Source organism: Hyla sarda, chromosome 5, assembly GCF_029499605.1.
Source record: "Hyla sarda isolate aHylSar1 chromosome 5, aHylSar1.hap1, whole genome shotgun sequence".
Taxonomy (NCBI): Eukaryota; Metazoa; Chordata; class Amphibia; order Anura; family Hylidae; genus Hyla; species Hyla sarda.
Genome location: NC_079193.1, coordinates 183,064,677 through 183,088,181, shown reverse-complemented (window position 1 = coordinate 183,088,181; position 23,505 = coordinate 183,064,677). Strand labels below are relative to the sequence as shown.

At 39.9% G+C, this 23,505-nt stretch overlaps 1 protein-coding gene across 13 annotated transcripts in view; it reads left to right on the top strand.

Annotated features, from left to right (window-relative positions):
* AHRR (aryl hydrocarbon receptor repressor) overlaps positions 1 to 23,505 on the top strand; it is a 383,059-nt gene that overhangs the window by 251,431 nt on the left and 108,123 nt on the right. For all 13 annotated transcript variants that reach the window (XM_056520832.1, XM_056520829.1, XM_056520833.1 and 10 more), the window contains one exon: positions 1,394 to 1,506. In XM_056520832.1, the coding sequence (XP_056376807.1) occupies positions 1,394 to 1,506 (113 nt within the window). The remainder of the gene's footprint in view (positions 1 to 1,393; positions 1,507 to 23,505) is intronic.

Sequence of the window (23,505 nt, the reverse complement as noted above, 5' to 3'; positions counted from 1 at the left end):
TCCACGGGTACCTGTGGATCGTGCGGGTGACGCTGAACATTTTGAGTCCTACCTTGCCTGGATCCGCTGTGCCGTTCACCCGTTATAGCTGGTTTTCGGTATATTCATATTAGCTGCTAACTGGCACGGGCGGGGTTACTGCCTTCATCTGGCACTGTGACGTAACCGCCCGGCCCGCAGCACCGCTGGCTAATGAATATTCATACGTTGTCTTACACTCTCTGTCTCATCTCGGCCTAGTCCTGGACGATACTGCGCATGCACCCTTACTCCAGCGCTGCTCCGGACAAATGAAGCAATGCTGAAGACCGCTTCCAGATATAGTAGGAAATCCCGCGCATGCGCAGTATCGTCCAGGACTCGGCCGAGATGAGACAGAGAGTGTAAGACAATGTATGAATATTCATTAGCCAGTGGTGCTGCGGGCCGGGCGGTGGTTACGTCACAGTGCCAGTTGAAGGCAGTAACCCCGCATGTGCCAGTTAGCAGCTAATTTGAATATACCGAAAACCAGCTATAACGGGCGAACGGCACAGCGGATCCGGGCAAGGTAGGACTCAAAATGTTCAGCGTCTCCTGCACTATCCACGGGTACCCGTGGATAGTGCGGAACAAAACATATGACAGTTTTCCTTTAAAACAATGTACTCTTTAATGTAATTAATTTTAAAGATTGTGTTTAGTAGAGTTTGAGCAAAAAAATAAACATTTTTATGTGTTTTTTTTTCCATTTGATTTTGAGTACTTAAACATGGTGGTTAAAGTTTTTTGTTTTAGGCCAATATGATTGACTATTTCTTAAGGCCAATGAGCATTATTCTGAGGGCTCACCTTACTTTTTGTAAGTCCACTTTAAAGTAATAATTGCACATCCAGGGATACTTAGGATATATACTGGGGACTATACTAGACCTTTGGGTCTTATGTTAGGGGTACATTATTGTGTCAAGCATTAAGAAAGGCAACTTTTTCTGAAACATTGCATTTAAAAGGGGATTCAATGAAGAACACAACTTAAACATTCTCCTGAGCCTCCTTGCATGCTAGTACACACAAACACAAACACACATTATATATATATATATATATATATATATATATATATATATATATACACACACACACACGTGCATGTGTCTCACAACCTGATTTTTTTTAAATGGCAAGGGCTGACATATAAAGAATTCTGAGAGCTTCAAATGCACAGCAGGATAATTCTATTAAAGGCTTGAGAATTTGCCAAATCATAAAAAACATAGAGCATCATGCTGTCAGATATGAAAATTGCATGCTGCTCTTTCTGTGACCTCTGACTGTAACACTTCACTGAGTCTCTCACACTGATCAGTTCTGTTACTTATATTTTTTTTTTTTTACTCACGTTGTTTAACAGCAATTGAGGAACAGCACTCCAAGAAGCAACCATGCCAGCCGGTCGGTCACGCAATAAAAGGAGACAACCCATCCGGAGGGATTGCCATGCCAGAAGGAGACTTGCTACTAGAGGTGGGTGATAAAATGCTATCATTTCCATAACAGCAGTCTATCAATAATGCAAAGCCCTCCCTTTGTGTACAGTAGATCTTTCTACTGTACACTTGGCTTGGCAAATTGCTCGTGCCACTGAAAGTGCATGTCTGTTGCTGTTTAGGAAGATGAGACATGCAATGTTTTCCAACACCATGCTTGTTGTTGTTATTTCTCAGAGAGGAGAGAAAGCGATTAGCAAACATCCGAAGATGACTTATTCCTTAGAAAGTCTGCATGAATACATGGCACAGCTTCTGTTTCTTTAGCTTTCTTTGTGTGTTAAACAGAACAAACTTCAAGGATATCAATAACCTAATATGAAGAAAAAGTTATTGTAATAAATGCTCCTACCAACCTCCGTTTTTATGAGCAAGGATCCTTCACGTTGACCAATAGTTAGAAAACATTTCTGTATATCAAAGTATCTCTTTCTGATAAAAAGAGACCGGGCTGTGACAACCTGGGAGCAAACAGTACACATGGTACCAAGTTTTATAGATCTCATAAACTCTTAAAGAGAAAACATGAGTAAATAAACATAAAATAAAGGAGTAATGTCCTTTGAGAAGAGTCACTCAAAAAATGGACTTTAAAGGAGTAGTCCAGTATAACAAAACTCATCCCCTATCTGCAGGATAGGGAATAAGTGTCAGATTGCGGGGGGTCCAATCACTGGGACCCCCGCAATCTCCCACTTGATGCCCCGGCTCTCTGTATGAATGCAGTGTGTCGACCATGGCACAAAGCTGTAGCCGATACGCCCCCTCCATGCATCTCTATAGGAGTACTGGCGATACCCGTACGCTGTATGTCCGGCTCTCGAGCCGGGGGAACCAGGCAGGAGACCTGACACTTATCCTCTATCCTGCAGAGATGTTATGTATAGAAAGGGCTTTTTACATTGTTGTTCATATCTTCATCTATTGTATATTATTGTTATATCATGCAGCTCATGATAACTAAGAAAAACACAAACTATCGCATGTAGCAACTAGACATTACGGCTTTATTATTATGTACAATATAAACCTTAGGACGCATAGGTGATTCTTATCATCTAGACCAAATGTAGAACTTTTCGCCCATCTGGGACAAATAAGTCGTAAAGCATGCAAAAAATGAAAGAATGAAAAAAAAAAAAAAAAAAGAAGGTAGGAAGGTTTTGTGTTTTATATATACCACATCCTGAGAACTAAGGTGTGCCAAGGGAGGTGTACAATGCCTCTCACCACTTGAGACTCCACAAAATAATCTCCGTTCTGCAAAAAGAAAGTATGGAATTGATTACTATCGTACCAGATAACTGGAGAGTGTCTCATAAAAAGATTTATGAGCTGCCAGATTTGGTGGAATGGCTGAATATTTCGATGGAATTTTGGCTTCTCTGTTTTTTTCTGATGACCTATGATTTAGAGGAAGGCTGTGTTGATGGTTTCCTGCTCAAAATACTTTTGGAAGCTTTATCATGAAAGTCACTGGAGAACTAAGCCTTAACATTTCTCACAAGGCATTTCTAAAATAATGCAATGCCCATTGTAAGCTTCTTCTTCTATAAACAGTCACCAAATTAATAAACACGTACAATCCTAATACAGCCATAAATTCAGCACTGGATGAGGATTAGAGATTATCGGACAGTATAAATACTGTTTATGTATATTTATCTTTTCTGAATTTTGAACTGAGATAATGGAAAACTGAAGATTCACATAATACAGGTCGTAAGACTTATCTATTATTATTGATGCATGTACATAGCCATGTGTGAAATTTAAGTAACATTGATTTTTTCTGTCCTCATATGAAACTATAGAATGTGCATGAAATGCCCAGAACCTTCTACCCAATTCTTCCAGTAAAGCATACAGTGATCTTTATATTATTTAAGTTTCAGTTTTGACCAGTCATAAGTCGTGATACTCATACTTGGATGTGCTTTAATTTCATCACAATGATTTATATTATGTAACACTTTCAAAATGAGGAACTTTCAATCACAACTAGTGCTTAGATGAACAATAACCACTACTAGTCTTCAACAGTGCATGATGGGATTTTTGTAAGTTACTTCACATACAATGTATTTGGAACATCTTTAGACCCTTACCCTTTTTTTTTTTTTTACACTTTGTTGTCTTGTACTAAAATAAAACAAAAATCCAAGTTTTTCTCCATCAATCTGCATTCAATACCCTATAACAGAATGTGAAAAATGTTTGCAAATTTTATAAAAAGAAAAAGATTTTGCATGGACGTAAGTAATTAGATCATTTAAGCACAAGGCCACACCACAACAAAATGTGAAGAGATTGAAAGGGTTTGAAGACTTTCTAAATGTCCTGCATTTGTTTCAGCAACAAAGTAAAGTCTTAAGTCTTAAATGAAGCAAAACACACCTAAAATGTAGCATAGCAGGATTATTATATAAAATGTTTCAGTGTCCCAGTATCCGACTTCCAGCTACAATATACAAAAAGTTGTGTGGCTAGGAACAGCCATTTCTAACTACACAAATCTGCAAAGCTGCAAAGCTGTTTTCTTTGCATTACATTGCCTTAGTAGCATACACAAAGGTCTAATAGGAGTATAAGCATAAATGTTGCCTTATAAGGATGAGTGATGCTTTGGTCACATGACACATTTCTCAGCTAAGCTTTCTATGCTGAACTTTCTAGAACAGCTGTGGAAAGAATCTATAGGCCAAACCCCTGTCAGTCAGTCTAGGTCTGGTTTGCCAGAGCCACTTGTCTCCCAGCTCTGCTACTACTAGGCAAACCAGTCTGTCAGTTCAGTTAGTAAAAAAAAGGGTCTGTGCCTAGTCTAGAGTGTTTCTCTTAGGTCCAGTAACATTTAAGCTGCAGACAGCCTCTATTCAAGTCAAGCTTGCTACAAGCAAGTTCCATTACCTGAGACAGATGTGGGCCTTGTTCATTGTATGGAGGGCTCATGCAATAGATTGTCTCCAGTCCATGTTGTGAGAGCAAAGTGGTTCCAATTTCCATCTCCAAGAAGGAGTTTTGTCTAATCAGAGGAGAATACAGCTCAACAAGGGTTCCTCTGTCTACACTAATCTTCAGTTACCTACGGTCAGAGTAATGCTGTTTGCCTAACACGTCACAGAAATTACATTTGTATACCCTGTGCATAAGGTATCATGCAGCAACAAGCCGTGAGTAAAAGTTCAAATATTTTCGCCTCAGTGTTCTGTTGCAACGGTGTTTCCACTCGCACGTCTGCCAGAACATATAAAGTGTGTATTAGAGACTTGTCATTCAGCATATCTGATGAGGGACAGTAACAAAGTACTCACTCACATGTGTTTAAAAAGCATGACATTTCATTCTGTGCAGAAAAAAAACTGCTTCTGTTTTGTCTGGGTTTTCATTGAAGATTCAGTAAAGTTCTCCAATTGTTTCAATGTTATCCTAGCATCCAGAGGTCTCATTCCTACACTACAGAGAAAAAATTACTTGTTGGGCTCAGAGGGGACCACTAGTTTATCTACACTACCCTGCCACGTGACACTGCCACCTACAAGCCTACCACTCTCAGCTAGCCTGCAATACAACACCCATCATTCCCTTTGGGTACCACATTATTACTTAATAACCTAATTACTTAAATATCTCACTCCCATCACATATTCACATCATTTTTGGATAGAATGTGAGTACGTTGTTCTTTTATATATCTAAATGTAGTTGTATGTTTAAAATCTGTGGTTAAGTAACATGGATTCAGCTTTTAACTACAAAGTCATTTATTCCAACTTGTACACAGTTATTTCTGGTTAACTGGCTTTTATCAGTGCAAGATATGGAAAACCAGGACTCTGTAATATTTCACTTGTAAAGTCCTATCATAGAGTTTACCTGGAAAGTTAGAATCCTTTCACACCATGTTTGTGGATTTTTGACTGAAGCCAGAAAAGTATTATTTTGGCCTCCATTTGAGTGGTTTCTGCCTGGGTTTTTCTGCAGGATGAAAAAAAAATACCGCTATCCTGGACCAGAATTCATTAAAACACATAGCCAGCAGTATATCTTTTTTTTTTTTAATATGGATGTCTATGTACAGTGGATGCCACTAAATGGAATAGTCATAATTTCACAGCATAGGTATTCATTGGGGAGTCCCCAGACGTCTACATCTTCTAAAAACTGCTAAAATTTTGTGTGAAAAGAGCTTAATAGTGACTAGAACTTACAAATAAGAATAATAAACCTGAGCTGTTTATGCAACTTGAAATGAATCAATATATCTATAAGACACACACTTAGTTATGATCTTACAAATTATCAGTAAGTTACTACCTATAGATATTATTAGCTGTATATCTTCATTAGTGTTGGCTGCAGTAGGACCAAGTTATCCTCACTCAGTTTACTGGCACTGTTAACAATTTCTCAAACCCCAAATCTACCTCCTATCTCATCAAAATCTCAGGCAGCTTCTCTGTCCTCCCCATACTTTCTTGATCAGGTCTATCTATGGATATGCACAAGCTGTAAATGAAAGCTGGTCTATGTAGTATTGTATTATTATTATTATTACAGTAAAACTTATATTATAAACTGCAAGTGATTCTGTCACTCAGTATCACATTCATAATTCTTCTGTGGAACTAACACAGGAGATATTTGTACTGTTAAAGGGGTTATCCAACATAAGGTGACTTGACTTTAGTACTTACCTGCCAGACAGTAATAGACAGGCTTAGGAAAGATCTGTGATTGTCTTGTGGCTAAATGGCTGTGTTGTAAGTCCACCATAATGCTGTTGCTTTCTTTTTGTGAAATGGCTATTTCCTGGTTGAGTTCCCTCCTTCCAACTACTAGTCCCAGGATCCCCTCCCCCACACCACTCACCCCACCCATTGCAACACAGCTAGGCTCCCTTCCATGCATGCTGTGCTTGAAACTACAATTCCCTGCAACCCTGTGGAGAAGGATCTCCCTCCCACCCTTTGAAACACTGCCATGCTCCCTTTCAACACATGGCTAGTGATTTTATGTCTCGGGCTGCACTGAAACCTGGGAAAAGGCAGAGACAACACTTTTTTTTGTATGCTGCTAAAAATAAACATCCAAGGCAAAGATCACATAAGAATTGTGAGACCAACCATCAAACACAGGTGCAGACACTATATTATGAACTACATTAACTTTACAGCCCCTGAAGCACATTTAGAGTACCTGTCATCAAACCATATTTTATAAACTAACTCAGATTATATTCCCTAACTATTCCTAACACCCCCCCCCACCCCTGCCCTTAACATTTTCTCTAGCTTTAAAAAGCTCTGTATCATACCTTTCCCCTTGCTCACATTGTGTGGGCATTCTCCAGCAGGCACAACATCACTGAATAGCTGTGCCTCACCATGTTCCACATACACTTCCTGAGTTTGGTCTCCTGCTAGGCCAGGGGGGAGACCAAACTAACTGTTTGAACCGAACAGAACAGAGCCACCTAGTAGCCATTTTTTAATCACTTTAAAAACATATTAAGGTTGAGAATTTGAACAGCACGTAAATAGCAAAGTGTAAGGAGCAATATATTAAAAGTTTAGGTTGGTGACAGGTACTTTTCATTTTGTTTCATTGTCTCATTTGTAAAGCATATGATAAAAAAAGTTACATAAATAGAACTTCAGTGTATAGATTTACTAAGCAAGACTATGGTATGTGTGGACAGTGAACTATTGTCAGTTACCCAAGATGCTACACTTTTTTCCACAGAACATTGCCTTTTTTTATTGATAGTTACAATTTTAAATCAATAAAAAATGATTTGCTACTGAAGGCCACAAGTAGAAAGATGTTTTTTGTCTGACTTATTATTACTTTGTAAATGTTGATCAATATTAGTATACACTTGGGCTCCATACCGACTTGCAGAACAATCATACTCCAGAGAACTAGCAAGTCACAGTTACATTATACAGGCAACAAACTTTATAGTTGCAGCCAGATGAGCTTGTTCTACAGTTGCAAAAAGTTGTGGAACTTTTTTCATCCCTTGGCTGTTTTGTGCCACATGGCTTTGACAGCCTCTTATTACTTTATGTGAAAAAAGAAGTTTGTATATGTGTTACAGTAGAAAAGGTTTCTGAACCTCATGAAAGCAGGATCAATATGTCAAGCAGCTGCACAGAATTAAAAGTAAAAAAACAAATTGTGTGATATACACGTAAAAATTAGAGTTTTGGGGTCATTCACACTAGGGATGAGTGAATCTTATCTCACGAATCCGAATTCGTTACGAATTTCGGGAAAAATTCGGTTAGTAACGAATGCACATATTGCCGCGATTTGATCGTGTGAATTGCTTCATTAAACTCCATTTAGTGTGGTCCAGGCTCCAGGGCATCTAAAATGGCGGATCCACATGTGAGGACATGGGGCAAGGAATCCTGGGAAGGCAGGAACAAGGGTAGGCGGGATGACCCTGAATCACATGCAGCATGCAGCCTATCAGCAGCCAGCTACCCCTGTGATGTCACAGCCCTATATAATCAGCAACCATACTGCGGCCAGTCACATCAGGGTTCTATTACAGAGAGAGAGGGACAGACAGCAGTGTGTGCTGCACAGGAAAGCATTTTTACAGCAGCTATTCGCCTCCCAGTCATATCAGCATTCTATTGCAGAGATAGAGGGACAGAGAGCAGTGTGTGTTGCACAGAAAATCATTTTTACAGCAGCAATTCACCTCCCAGTCACATCAGCATTCTATTGCAGAGAGGGACAGAGAGCAGTGTGATGCACAGAAAAGGTTTTTTACATTGTTTCACCTCAAGCCCAAATCCAGCCTAGAAGCAATGATAGGGAAAGGAGTGAGAGAGAAAGTGCAACTTTGGGTGTAGTACACAGTGACTGTGTGCTGCAGCACTGGTGTGTACAACAACTGAAAAGCTAATAGTAGCCATCCAGTTAGGGTGAGCAGAGCACTAAAAGCATATTGTCCTCTATTAAGTGTAACCTGTGCGTAAATATAAGTGGTGTACCATTTTGTTCCTGTTAAATTCTTAAGGACCTAGATACTGTGAAAGGTCAGGCAGAAGTACACACCTGCTGGTGTTTTAGACAAATACTGTTTTAAGCGTACTGGAGTGCATTGTCCTCCTCTCATAAGTGCATACCACATACATACATCTAAGTGGTGTACCATTTTGTTCGTGTTATAGTCTTAAGGGCCTAGATACTGTGAAAGGCCAGTCAAAAGTACCCACCTGCTGGTGTTGTAGACAAATACTGTTTTAAGTGTACCTATCCGAAGGATAGGGTATAAGATGTATGATTGCGGGGGTCCCACCGCTGGGGGCTCCCGCAATCTGTCATTGTGCACCCACCTTTGTGAGCTCTCCGCAGCGCTGGAGGCTCCGAATGTGTGGGCTGGAATATCGTGACGTCAAGACTCCACCCCATGTGACGTCATGCTCCGCCCCCTGTCCGCTGGGGACAGATTGTGAGGGTCCCCAGCAGCGGGACCCTCGCGATCATACATCTTATCCCCTATCCATAAGATGTATTAGGGCCGGAGTACCCCTTTAAGGGCCTAGATACTGCGAAAGGCCAGACAAAAGTACACACTTGCTGGTGTTGTAGACAAATACTGTTTTAAGCGTAGTGGAGCGTATTGTACTCCCCTCGCACTAAGTAGGCACTAAGTATGTCAGGCAGAGAAGTGCCAGGACTTGCACAGAGGAGTGGCAGAGGCCTAAATTCATAGGGCAGAGGTTGCAGCAGACTAGGGGCGAGTGGCAGCAGGAGTCGCAGCGAGAGGCCTGAGCTCCCTGAATCAGCTAGCGGTCGTGTCTCGACCAGCAACCTATCTGCCTTCATCGATTGTTTTACACGGTCATCCACTTCCTCACAAGTGACATTTGACACCCCCAGTCAAAGTTGGTGGGTTCCTCAGACACAACCCTCAGTTCGCATGGTGCAGTCCCTGGCCTTCCATTGCCTCTGTCCTATGCTGTTCCCTCTGCCAACAGAAGTATCTTATGCTGTGGGTTCAGCTCCACTATTTAGTGAGGACGATCTAGAGGACAGTCAGCAGCTACTGCCCAGCAAAGAAGTGGAGGAGACATCCACCGCTTCCTCCACTAGGCGGGCAAGTAGTGATGAGAAGAGTGGCATGGGAGGTGGTGTTCCAGCGTTCAGGCACATCCTACGTAGTCAGCTTATTTGCATCGTCCATCTTCTCACAGGTCTGACAGCCACTGTCATGGCTGCTGGGGAGTGGTGGGATGACAGGAGCAGTACCAGCTACAGTCGCTGATGAGTAGCTTTCTTCACCCGCATAGTGAAGCAACTCATCAGCAGCAGGTAGACCTGGAGCAGGACCTGAACCAGCAGGTGGTGGCATATCTTGACATGACCATGCCAACAAACTTTTAAAGGGGTACTCCGGCGCTGGAGTGTTTTTGTAGTATGTTGTGTATGTGGTTGTGCTTCATTTATGTGCTGTTTTCGTTGTGGGTATGCCTTACAGTTTCTGTGCAATCTTACCTTTTTTCCTCGACGGAAGTATTGTAGTTTTACAGGTTTAGCCTTGCTCACGACCCTGTTTTTTTTCTCCGTTCGGCAGCCATATTGCGTTCGTGACCTCACACTTTGCATCCTCTGGGTCTCCTCCTTGCCGCCCCCTTGTTTGAATATTCATCGCGTTTTCCTTAGTTCCTAATTGTTGGGTTGTGCCTTTCTATGTTTCGAGGCTCCTCCTTTGTTGTTTCCGGTCCAATCATCTGTATTCTTAGTGTCATGTGATGGGCGTCTCTTCTCCTCCGTGATGCTTCGCTGTAACTGTGATGTTTGGTTGCACTACAGCGCTGTCGACGTCATGTTTTCACTTTGCGCATGCGCTTAATGTTCGGCTAGAATATTTGCAAATTATCTAGTTGGCTTCAGCTGTTTCTGCAGATGTTTATTCACTCGCGTTTTAGTGTTGCTGCTGCAAAGGTGATTGGCCATTGTAGCTGGAACGCAAGCGCAAACAGGTAAGCCTGCACGCAAGGTCCGACACACATGCACACTATGAAAATGAAAACAAAAGGGTGGATTCGAGGCGGGGAAAACATGGTAAGCAGAAGGCGGGGCGGCATTAAAAGCATAGGGAAGGGAGGGAAATAAAAGGAAGCCCAGCCCAACAAAGCATAATAACGCCACCTACAATAGCACCCAAAACACGTGATGTGCCTGCAAACGCTCATGGGAAAGGAAGTTTACTCACGCAAAAACACCGGAAGAAGGGGAGAATGTACAACTCAGTTGTAATGTGAAAATAAACGCATTAGACACGCAAACACAGCGCAACACGTCAGACAACTGTAGGGTAAGTAAAACAGGCAGGAGAGGGCATAAGGTTGAAAAAAAACCATAACGCCGGAGTACCCCTTTAAGATCTGCTGGACTTCTGGACAGCCAAACTTGATTTGTGGACACAACTAGCAGAGTTTGACCTGGAAAAGCTGTCCTGCCCAGCCAGTAGTGTGCCATCAGAGTGGAAGTTTAGTGTGGCGGGGGGCCATAGTAACCTCAAGGAGAACTTGTCTGTCCACGAAAAATGTGGAGAGACTGACCTTTGTGAAGATGAATCAGGCATGTGTAAGCCAGGATTTCCACCCAGCAATGCCTGATGCATCAGAGTAGATTGACCATGGTGCCACACCAACACTTCACAAATATGGATAGTGCAAAAGATATTTATGGTGCTGCTCCCCAGTTACAGACATTCCACCTCCAGGAAGTCTCATACTGCCACCATATGTTCTCGTCATGCTGATGCCAACTCCCGGCTGTATCATTCAGCCACTCTATGGTCTGCTCTTGCTGCCGCCAACTCTAGGCTGTATCATTCAGCCACTATATGGTCTTCTCATGCTTCTGCTACGTCCAGGCTGTGTCAATGTATCGCCATGTTGTCACCTCATGCTGCTGGCACATTAAATAAAACTTTTTAGGTTCATCTATTTGAAATCTTTAATTTAAATGTTAAAAAATTTCTTTCATCTTTTTAATTGTGAGGCCCTATGGTCTCGTCAGTCTGTTGCCACCTCCAGGCTGGGTCATTCAGCCACTATATGGTCTCCTCATGCTGCCACCACCTCCACGCTGTGTCATTCAGCCACTATATGGTCTCCTCATACTGATGCTACCTCCAGGCTCTATCATTGTTCCGCTCTGCGACAGTGATTCTAATAGCGATACCTCTAATCTGCATGTCAAACTAAATAACAATGGGGGAGATTTATCAAAACCTGTGCAGAGGAAAACTTGCCCAGTTGCCCATAGCAACCAATCAGATCGCTGCTTTCAGTTTTATGAAGGCCTGTGAAAAATGAAAGAAGCGATCTGATTGGTTGCTATGGGCAACTGGGCAAGTTTTCCTCTGCACAGATTTTGATAAATCTCCCCCAATATTATTTCACTAACTCAGCACACACCCTATGCATGTTACAGCAAGGCAAAGTGTTCTACACCCCTATTGAGGCTCTCTGTAGGCCAGAAATAGACATTTTTAATACAGATTCACTGCAAATAAATTCGGACCGAACTAAATTTTTTCGGAAAATTTGGTGAATCGGCTGAACTGAATTTTTCAAAAATTCGCTCATCACTTGTTGACAGCTTCACTCGACAACTTTAACATGAACGTTTATGGCATGAACATCATCTTTACAACTGTATGGTGATTGCACATATTGCTTTAAAAGGGTCCCATCACATCACAGCTCATATACTGCTGTCCAAAAACTTGTAAGCTTACATTTCCAAGGCAGGTTTCACTATAAGTTTTTTCTTATTTGGTTATTCATCTTGATACCTAGCACTCATAGTAACCACAAATGACAAAAACAACATGAAAAGGCTACAACATTAGGTAAATCACCTATTAAAGCCCAGTGATGCATAATTTGACATTTCAATGTGCACTTATAATTAGAAAAAAACACCTTCCTCTATTTACTCTGACATCTGTAACTGAAGATTTTTTTGAGCCAGATTTCAGTCTGTGAGGGTGAATGAAAACAATAAACGCAATGACCGTCTGGCACACTGTCATTACGGTAACTGGACGTTTATTACAGGCTTAAAGAATACTTCTTATTTGAACAGGAATAAACAGCTTTTTCCTATCTTGAATTTAGAACATAATAATATCTACATAAAAACTAAGTTAATACATATATACATTTATATATATATATATATATATATATATATATATATATATATATATATTTTTTTTTTTTTTTTTTTTAACATTACTTATCATGTGCTGATCCTGAATGTGCTCCAGAACAGTATTCTAAAATCAGCAGGCTTCAGAGCTAAAATTCCCAGGATTCTATGTTTATACACAGTGTATACACAGATTACTAATATATTAAATAAATCTCAGAATCTACTATTTGTCATTCCAATACAATGTGTAGATAATGTCCAGTCATTGAAAACAGTTATATCTGTTTAAGGTGAAAGAGGGGTTAAATGAGAAGGACTACTTATGGTTCAGGCTAGGGACACATTTGAAGTGCAGCATAACACAGTATTGCTTCTTAATTTTTATTGATTACCTGCTCTCAGAAAAAGTCCATACCTAACATCTTATCTCCTGTCCAGAGGTTAGGGGATAGGTGTCTGATTGCAGGGGGGTCCGACTGCTGTGACTCCCTGTGATCTTCTGCCTGGTGCCCCAGCTCTCCTCATGTACGGATCCACCTCTGCTCCGTGCAAGGAGACTGTCTACCACTACATAAAGATGTGGTCAACATGCCCCCTCCGTGCATGGGAGAGCCAGAGATCGCTTTGTATCTCCGGCTCTCCTGTAGGGCGTATGTTGATCACAGCCGCTGTGAGCAAAAGGAAAGCCAGTGTTCTAAACACAAATGTACAGAACACCAGGGTGCTGGGCAGGAGACACCAGGGTGCCCCAACAGTCGGACCCCCCGCGATCAGACACTTATCCCCTATCCTGTGGATAAGGGATAAGATGTTATGTACTGAGTAATGTCAGAACAGTGAGGCAGCAACACCCAGAACCTGCTGCTGAATGGTTGTTTGCCAGAGCGGCAGTGCCCACATAGAGAGCGGAGCCAGAAGCAGATAGCTCTGTGTAGTGACAGCGCTGGATTACAGCAGTTTAGCATCCTCAGGGTCCATTCATATGTACAGTATCCTGTGCATATTTGAAGCTGTGTTTAGTCAATTAGTTCACCTTGAATTCTGCAGCATAAAATCTGCAGCTTCCTGTGCATGAAATATGAAATGGATACTGTACGTGTGAATAGACCCTTAAAGGGGTACTCCAGTGGAAAACAAATGTTTTTAAATCAACTGGTGCCAGAAAGTTAAACAGATTTGTATATGACTTCTATTTAAAAAATCTTAATCCTTCCAGCAGTATCAGCTGCTGTATGCTCCAGAGAAAGTTGTGTAGTTCTTCTCAGTCTGACCACAGTGCTCTCTGCTTACACCTTGTCAGAAACTGTCCAGATTAGGAGCAATTCCCCATAGCAAACTTCTCCTGCTCCAGACAGTTCCAGACATGGACAAAAGTGTCAGCAGAGAGCACTATGTTCAGACTGAGAATAACTACACAACTTCCTCTGTAGTATACAGCAGCTAATAAGTACTGGAAGGATTAAGATATTTAAATAGAAGTAATTTTCAAATCTCTATGAGGGACATTTATCAATATTTGCTTATGTATTATTTTTTTTAGTAATTTTTTCCTTACTTTTTTTTTGCTTATGTGTGACTTATTTATCAACTGGTTTCAGCCTGTTGATCATTTTCTTTCACGTAAGCAAATTTTCCTTTTTTACTTTGGTAGTAGCTTTTTCTGCTCCAGGTTTGAGCTGGAGTAAATTTAGTCAATTTTTAACCTTGTTGCGCAGTTGCGAGTGTCACAGTTAATAAATACCTGACTACCCGTAGTCCATTTTAAAATTATTACTACGTAGTTAAGTTTTGGAACACTTGCTTTTCTCGCTTTCCAGTCAAAATGTTGCACGAAAAATTGCGTAGTCGCAGGTGCGACGTTTGTGCGACATTTTTAGTAAAACAAATGTAACTAAATCGCTTGATAAATGCCTGTCTATAACTTTCTAGGACCAGTTGATTTGCAAACATTTTTTTTTCACTGGAGTACCCCTCTAAAAGGGAATAGGAGCCAAGCAGCGGATAGGGGATAAGATGTTTTCAGCAGAGTACCCCTTTAAAGTTTTATTCTAGAGGAATATGCTCATGGATTTAACCTGCTGAAGGATCTGAATCTGTTTGTTAATATTTTATTATATGTTTAACCAGTAAAAATCAGAAAACTTTAAAATGTTATTGGGATGTTGTTTGTTGTTTACTTGCTTGACTCCCAAATGAAAGTATGTGCCCCACCCTGTGCATGATGCATAAACTGAAAGAAGCTTCACTTGAAAGTCCACTGACCCTGAAAATGTCGCTGCCTGGGTTTTGTGTGATCTTAGTGACTTACACGGCTGTTCACATCAAGGCCTGCTTGTTGGGTTCCTCTTTTAAACAGCAGTAACCATAGCAGCCCATCTCCAGGGAAAGAGCAGACGGCTTGTTTTTCATCATTCCAAAACTAATAAGCCAAAATATCTTTTGGGATTTTTTTTATTTAGCCATGGTTCTGTGTAAAGTGTCTTTGAAGTTATTACTGCATTATTCTAATGGTATGGGATTTGAGAAATGGTTAAGATATGGATAAGAAATGGTCAAGACCTCTCTGTATGGACATGGCAGTGCTGGAGTAAAATAGATGTTATATATCATTTTATTGTGATGCAGGGATGTGCGTTTGCCTTCAAAGCATTTCTACATTTCTGACAAATCTGAACACATATTATCATACAAAGTGATCTGCCATCACATAAATGAAATTTAGAATTGCAATAAATTGAAATGAGGCATTTCCATCACAAACCTTTGGTGCAAAATTAATTTTATTAAATAAATAAATAAAACCAAAATATTTTATTGTATAAACCTTTGCAAACATGTCCCATGTTAACACAATAAATACAATTATTATTAAATATTAATGGGGTAATTCATTGGCTTAATACAATATGCCCCTATGTTCCTCAGATTCTCAAATAAAGGGGGGGTTCCTAGTACCCATACACCACCCTTTTAAGATGACTCCTTAACTTCTATGGGAAATTGTCTTAGGCATGTTTTGAGGCAGAGGTCATTGTACAGGGAGACGGATGAGGTGAACAGTGATCACTAATTGTGTATGGTAGATCTTGTGTTATCTGCCTGTAATTTATGGGTGTTATCATTCATTGGAATCCTGCCTATGATCATAATTGGGTGAGTGATCTATACAATAAGTGTCAGCCTATCCTGGGGGCTTAGTGGTCAGTGTAAAAAGTGCCTTTTTAAAAGAGTACCTATCACCATCTAAACTTTCTCTAATCCCCTTTCCCATCTGTCCCTGACTCTGACCAACTCTATCCCTGCATTTATTTTGCTTTAATACCCCCTAAAAATACCTTTTTTCTATGCTCTTCTGTAGCTCAATTCAAGGCAGAGTGCACAGGAGGTTGTCATAGCAACGGTTCGTGGAGAGAGCGAGATAATCCCTCCCTCCTGCTGACAGGCAGGGAGCTGTGCTGAACTGATTTCAGACTCACTCACTGAGTCCGAAATGCTTGCTGACAGGATTGCTAGGGAGACCCCTAGTGGAGAAGTTTTTAAAGTTAAAAAAAACATGAAAGGAGGAAAAAAAATTAAATAAAAGCAATTAAAAAGTTGTTCAGTGGGGCTTTTTCTTTAATATATAAAAAGATTGCTTCATGAGAGAGACACTTTAATATGGATAGTAATAATAAAAACGAGACAAAAAAAAACACCACAAATTCTTATAAAATGTGTTGAAAAATTAATTTAACCAATAGACCATTTTCTTATTACACACTCCCTTTAAGGAGGACCTATATCCAACAAAAAAAAGTGTTGTGCTATTGCTGAAATAAAAATAAAATAGATACAGAAGGATCCTACTACTATTAGTGGGTAATGCAAACGGAAAAATTATAGTTGTGCTTACCAAATGTAGTTACACTTAGAGAGTAATATCTATGTCAGCATATAGTGTATCCCAATAGAGTCAACAGCCTTGGATCTATAAACCCACATGGGAAGGTGTTTCAAGAAACTGTAAAAAGGAGTGATTATAAAATCTCATTTTTTGGAGGTTGGCTACAGGTCCTCTTTCAAACATTTTTTGTTTCTAATAATGGTTTCATGTAATAATATTTACATATATCTGATGATAAACAGTAGAATGAGCAACATCATTTTAATATTATACAGTATCCTATTCATTGCTATCTTAACTACCTAGTCCTCTAGGGATATTAGATGTTAACCCAAAACCCATAACCGCCCTAGACTATCATGGATGATCAATGTCAATATTGACCAATTCACCACACCAGGCATCTGATATACTAGATAACAACTCTAGTTCTGTGGTGCATGCAGGAAGATTTTTAAATAGAATACTAGTTTTTTAAACATGTTTTAATATTGTTTTATCACATATTTTGGGAAAAATAACTTTAGGCAAAGACTAAGATGGCCATTGTAAGTTTTTAAGAGGCTAGCTTTTTTTTTTTATTTGAAGTGACAACGGGACAGAATTACACCTTCAAACTGATTTAAAGTAAACCATTCATCAGATTTTACCCTATATAACGCTTGGCAAAGCGTTATATAGGGTAAAATCTTTATCTTCACCATCCCCGGGGGGCGCTCCTGCCCCCAGGGATGGTAAATATATGAAGTTATAAACTATTCCCCGCCAGGGCCGCAAGTAGTCCTCTGGGCGGGGAGCTCCTCTTGCCTACACCTGTTACTTCGTTGGCATCAATGCCCCCTTGGCTTGATTGACGGGCCACGTCATCACTCTTATCCATCTGTTCAGTGAGCAGAGCAATGACACGGCCCATCAATCAAGCCGAGGGTGCGTCACTGCCGGACGAAGTAATGGGACCTGGTAAGAGGAGCTCCCTGCCCAGGGGACTACTTTTGCGGCCGGCAGGGACTTGTTCATATCTTAATATTTATTAAATTCTCCCATAGTTCATATCTTCACCATCCCTGGGGGCAGGAGCGTCCCCCGGGGATGATTAGGATAAAGATTTTACCCTATATAACGCTTTGCCAAGCGTTATATAGCGTAAAATTTGATGATTTGTTCCCTTCCCCCTCCCTCCCTAAACAGATGTCTATTCTGTATTAGCTAATTAATCAATATATTTATAGAGCATAAAGTCATTTTACAAAAATAAAAGTTAAACAGGTGATCCAGGATTATAAAACAGAGCTGATTTTATTCAAAAACAACACCACTCCTATCCTCATGTTGTGTGTGGTATTGCATCTCAGTTCCTTTGAAGTAAATGGAGCCAAGTTGTAATACCACCTACAACCTGAGAACAGGTGTGGAGCTGCTTTTGGAAGAAATAAGCACTTTTCTATTCCTGGATAACCCCTTTAAGTTAAGCTTTTTTTTAATACTGTGTCAAGACACTGTAGACATCAATTATACTGTATTATTACTAAGAGTGCATATAAACTACAACCAAGCAGAATTTTTGGAATAATGAATGGTGGGTCTCAGTATTGGACTGGGTCATAAAAGTTATAAATGTTTTTAATTGTGAGGTTTACTTAGAGGAAGAGAGCGTGACAGTAGAGACCTTGTAGTAAAAACATTGTGCAGCTATTCTGATTCACAAGGTTAACAAGGAAATATCACCAATGTACCAAGGGACATATGTGTACATGCTTTAGATGGTAAATTTAATTGTGTTGAGCATAAGGAGCAGGTGCAGGTCTTCGTGACTATTCATAATTGGATATACATTTTAAATGCAAATGTAATCTAAGACTTACAAGGAAAGTCATTGTTTCTATTTACAAAATAAGAAGTTACAGGAATTTAATTTTAGGAATTTTAAGTACACGTTAAGAAAAACATTTTTTTTTTTTTTTTACCGCTTTGTTATAATTGCATAATCTAGTTACTTCTGTACTCCTGACCATATAATTAGGCATGGAAAAGTTTTTGGTGTTTTTTTCACTTATATCTCCATGCTGTGACCCAAGACAATATAGTGTTCTCTATAGATTAATATGAAAGAAATGTTGGGTCAAATGTTGTTTTCCAAGCACTCTGTTTAGACACACCACATACAATGTCAGATCTTATTTCAGAAATCTTAAAGTGTGCTAGAGATAAAAGGAGGAAACAATGAACAGATGTGGGAATTCTTTACAATGTAGACAGAATACCAATAAAGATAAAAGATAATAGTAAAATTAAGTTGTGATAGGAAACTAGCAGAAAGCAAAGTTATGAAATAACACAAACAAATGTAAACAAGTCATACAAATTTGATAAGCTGAAACCTCATTGATCCAATATGTAAGGGGGTTATTGTTTTACTTTTAACTGCTGACCTATTTAGTATTGCAAATGTAGTTGTAGGGAAGAGATAGATAGATAGATAGATAGATATAAGGGAAATAACAATGTAGAGCCCCTATAGGTGGAAATATATAGAAAGTAAAATAATAAAATACTTCTAGGTGTTTCCTAAAAGCTGCCAAATATAATAGAAGAAGCGGATAGTCCATTATTGAGGCAGATACATAAGGCAGCACGCCACAATTAGGTTGTTAACTAAACTGGGAAACTGAGACCAGTGGATCTCATAAAGGAAACTGGTTTTTGTCTATGGCTAAAAATAATTATTAACCAACAGACCTGACAAAGTAACTAATATTTAAATTGGACGACGCCTAGGAAATAGTGACCACAATATAATTAGTGTTGAGCGGCATAGGCCATATTCGAATTTGCGAATATTCGCGAATATATGGACGAATATTCGTCATATTCGCGAATATTCGCATATTCGTAATAGTCTTGTTTTATTTTCGCATTTGCGAATATTCGCGCATGCGAAGATTTACATATGCGAAAATTTGTATATACAAAAATTAACATATGCGAAAATTCGCACACCAGTCTCACACAGTAGTATTAGAGCCTTCTTACACCACATAAGCTGGAAGCAGAGAGGGATGATCACTGTGATGTGTACTGTGAAAAAAAAATATATATAAAAAAAAATAAAAAAACGAATATTCGTAATTACGAATATATAGCGCTATATTCGCGAATATGCGATATTCGCGAATAAAATTCGAATTGCGAATATTCGCGAGCAACACTAAATATAATACATTTTATATTGTCCTTCAGTAGGTGTTCTGTAGAGGAGCCACAAAAACACTAAACTTCAGGTAGGCAAAGTTTGATCAGTTTAGAGAAACCCTTAACATCATAGAATGGGATAGTGTCATCAAAAACAAAAATACAGACACAAAATGGGATATTTTTAAAAGTATCTTAAATTCTAACTGAGAGGTACATACCTTATCAGCATTAAATGTTCAGGAACATGGAAAAAAACTGTTTGGTTAAACAAAAATGTAATGGGGGCAATAAATAGAAAGGAAAGATGTAAGCTTTTAAAACAAGATGGCAGTGAAGGAGCATTAGAACTGCAGGGAAAACAATAAAATGTGTAATAACATTGAGAAAAACAGCAAAACTGGAAACAGACACTCCAGCCAAACTCACTGTCAAGAAGAGCACAACAAACGCTTAGGGGTGACTTAATACCTTTGTATAAATATATGAGGGGGCAATTACGAGATCACGTGCATTATCTCTTTAAACCCAGGACTATATCTATAACAAGGGGGCATCCTCTACGCCTAGAAGAAAAATGTTTCTACACCAGCATAGAATGGGGTTTCTTTACTGTAATAGCAGTGAGACTCTGGAACTCACCGTAGCAGTTTCCTCACATTAGGTAGCCTTAGCACAGTTTCCCCACATTAGGTAGCGCAGCACAGTTTCCCCACATTAGGTAGCCTTAGCACAGATTCCCCACATTAGGTAGCCTTAGCACAGTTTCCCCACATTAGGTAGCCTTAGCACAGTTTCCCCACATTAGGTAGCCTTAGCACAGATTCCCCACATTAGGTAGCCTTAGCACAGATTCCCCACATTAGGTAGCCGTAGCACAGATTCACCTCTGCCAGGAAGTTCCGGCAGGCAGATGTATGTAGAAGTTTAGTGACGGGGCAAGACTGGTTGCCCCATCATATGTGCACCGGCCCATGTAGCAGTGTTTCCCGAAGCAGGGCTAAATGCCTGAAGAAATCACCTGCCCAGCGCCTGGAACTGCATGTCCCGGGCGTCGAGCGATACAAATTCCAGATCACTGGTGTGGGACGCAAAATTTCATTCCATGGCCCGCAATTGGCCCGTGGGCTGAGAGTTTGAGACCCTTGCTATAGTTCAACACTATATGGTAATAGCTGAACTGAACAGACATACAGTATGTCTTTTTATAGCTCTTTAAACTATGTACAGTGGGGCAAAAAAGTATTTAGTCAGCCACCAATTGTGCAAGTTCTCCCACTTAAAAAGATGAGAGAGGACTATAAGTTTCATCATAGGTATACCTCAACTATGAGACATAATGAGAAAATCACATTGTTTGATTTTTAAAGAATTTATTTGCAAATTATGTTGGAAAATAAGTATTTGGTCACATACAAACAAGCAAGATTTCTGGCTCTCAAAGACCTGTAACTTCTTCTTTAAGAGTCTTCTCTGTCCTCCACTCGTTACCTGTATTAATGGCACCTGTTTGAACTTGTTATCAATATAAAAGACATCTGTCCACAACCTCAAACAGTCACACGCCGTACTCCACTATGGCCAAGATCAAAGAGTTGTCGAAGGACACCAGAAACAAAATTGTAGAACTGCACCAGGCTGGGAAGACTGAATCTGCAATAGGCAAGCAGCTTGGTGTGAAGAAATCAACTGTGGGAGCAATTATTATAAAATGGAAGACATACAAGACCACTGATAATCTCCCTCGATCTGGGGCTCCACGCAAGATCTCACCCCGTGGTGTCAAAATGATCACAAGAACGGTGAGCAAAAATCCCAGAATCACACGGGGTGGGGGGGTTACCTAGTGAATGACCATCAGAGAGCTGGGACAAAAGTAACAAAGGCTTCCATCAGTAACACACTACGCTGACAATGACTCTAATCATACAGTGCCAGACGTGTCCCCCTGCTTAAGCCGGTAAGTACATGTCCGGGCTCGTCTGAATTTGCTAGAGAGCATTTGGATGATCCAAAAGAGTATTGGGAGAATGGCATATGATCAGATGAAACCAAAGTAGAACTTTTTGGTAAAAACTCAACTCGTCGTGTTTGGAGGAGAAAGAATGCCATACCTAATGTGAAGCATGGGGGTGGAAACGTCATGCTTTGGGGCTATTTTTCAGCAAAGGGACCAGGACGAATGATCCGTGTAAAGGAAAGAATGAATGGGGCCATGTATCGTGAGATTTTGAGTGAAAACCTCCTTCCATTGGCAAGGGCATTGAAGATGAAACGTGGCTGGGTCTTTCAGCATGACAGTGATCCCAAACACACCGCCCGGGCAATGAAGGAGTGGCTTCATAAGAAGCATTTCAAGGTCCTGGAGTGGCCTAGCCACTCTCCAGATATCTACCCCATAGAAAACCTTTGGAGGGAGTTGAAAGTCTGTGTTGCCCAGCAAGAGCCCCAAAACATCACTGCTCTAGAGGAGATCTGCACGGAGGAATGAGCCAAATTACCAGCAACAGTGTGTTAAAACCTTGTGAAGACTTACAGAAAACGTTTGACCTCTGTCATTGCCAACAAAGGGTATATAACAAAGTATTGAGATGAACGTTTGTTATTGACCAAATGCTTATTTTCCACCATAATTAGCAAATAAAGGCCGGCATTTATCATTGTAGGTGTAAATTAAGCATTTTTTTACACCATTGTTTTGTGTGCTGGTAATGTGAAGGAGCACCAAATTTATTAAATGGTCACAGAGTATTTGATACATTTTGTGCAGGTACACATTTTCTGAAATCTCTCTCTTCACATACACCAAAAAGCTAAGCTAATTCTCAGCTGGTGTAGTTTTAGAGACTTTTCATTGGCTTTGCGCCTTTTTTGCACCTTTTCACAAAAAGGCGCAGTTCATAAAACCCTTCCATATCATGTGTATTCTCAAAATCAGTGGATTGCAACTCAAAATCAGCAGAAATGTGTAAACCTTTTCTAGACACAAAAAACTGTCTAAAGACAATGATAAATGTCGGCCAAATTCCTTAAAAATCAAACAATGTGATTTAATGGATTTTTTTTTCTCATTATGTCTCTCATAGGTGAGGACTAAATACTAATTTGCCCCACTGTATATATTTATAGAAAAGTGGGGCCTAACTGGGGGTGGGGGGCACATACAGTTTTTATGTGCTAGATGTTCAGTCTTCAGAAGAAGGTTTCCTGCTTTTCCCTAATTAGGGGATACTGTGATAAACAGCGAAACTTCTTTGAGAAGACCACTCAAAATTTCATATAAAAAGGTCTTTTAGAGGGTGGTCTTTTTAAAGAAGGTATTATTAATGGTAGACTCAAAATCTATTACATTAAATCTGGTCTGGACATAGGTGGTCTTCTCAAAGAGGTGTTTTTTGGAAAGGTTTCACTGTATTTCCCATCTTAAATACAGTGGGGATCAAAAGTTTGGGCACCCCAGGTAAAAATTTGTATTAATGTGCATAAAGAAGTCAAGGAAAGATAGAAAAAAAATCTCCAAAAGGCATCAAATTACAGATTAGACATTCTTATAACATGTCAACAAAAGTTAGATTTTATTTCCATCATTTACACTTTCAAAATAACAGAAAACAAAAAAATGGCGTCTGCAAAAGTTTGCGCACCCTGCAGAATTTATAGCATGCACTGCCCCCTTTGCAAAGCTAAGACCTGCCAGTGTCATGGATTGTT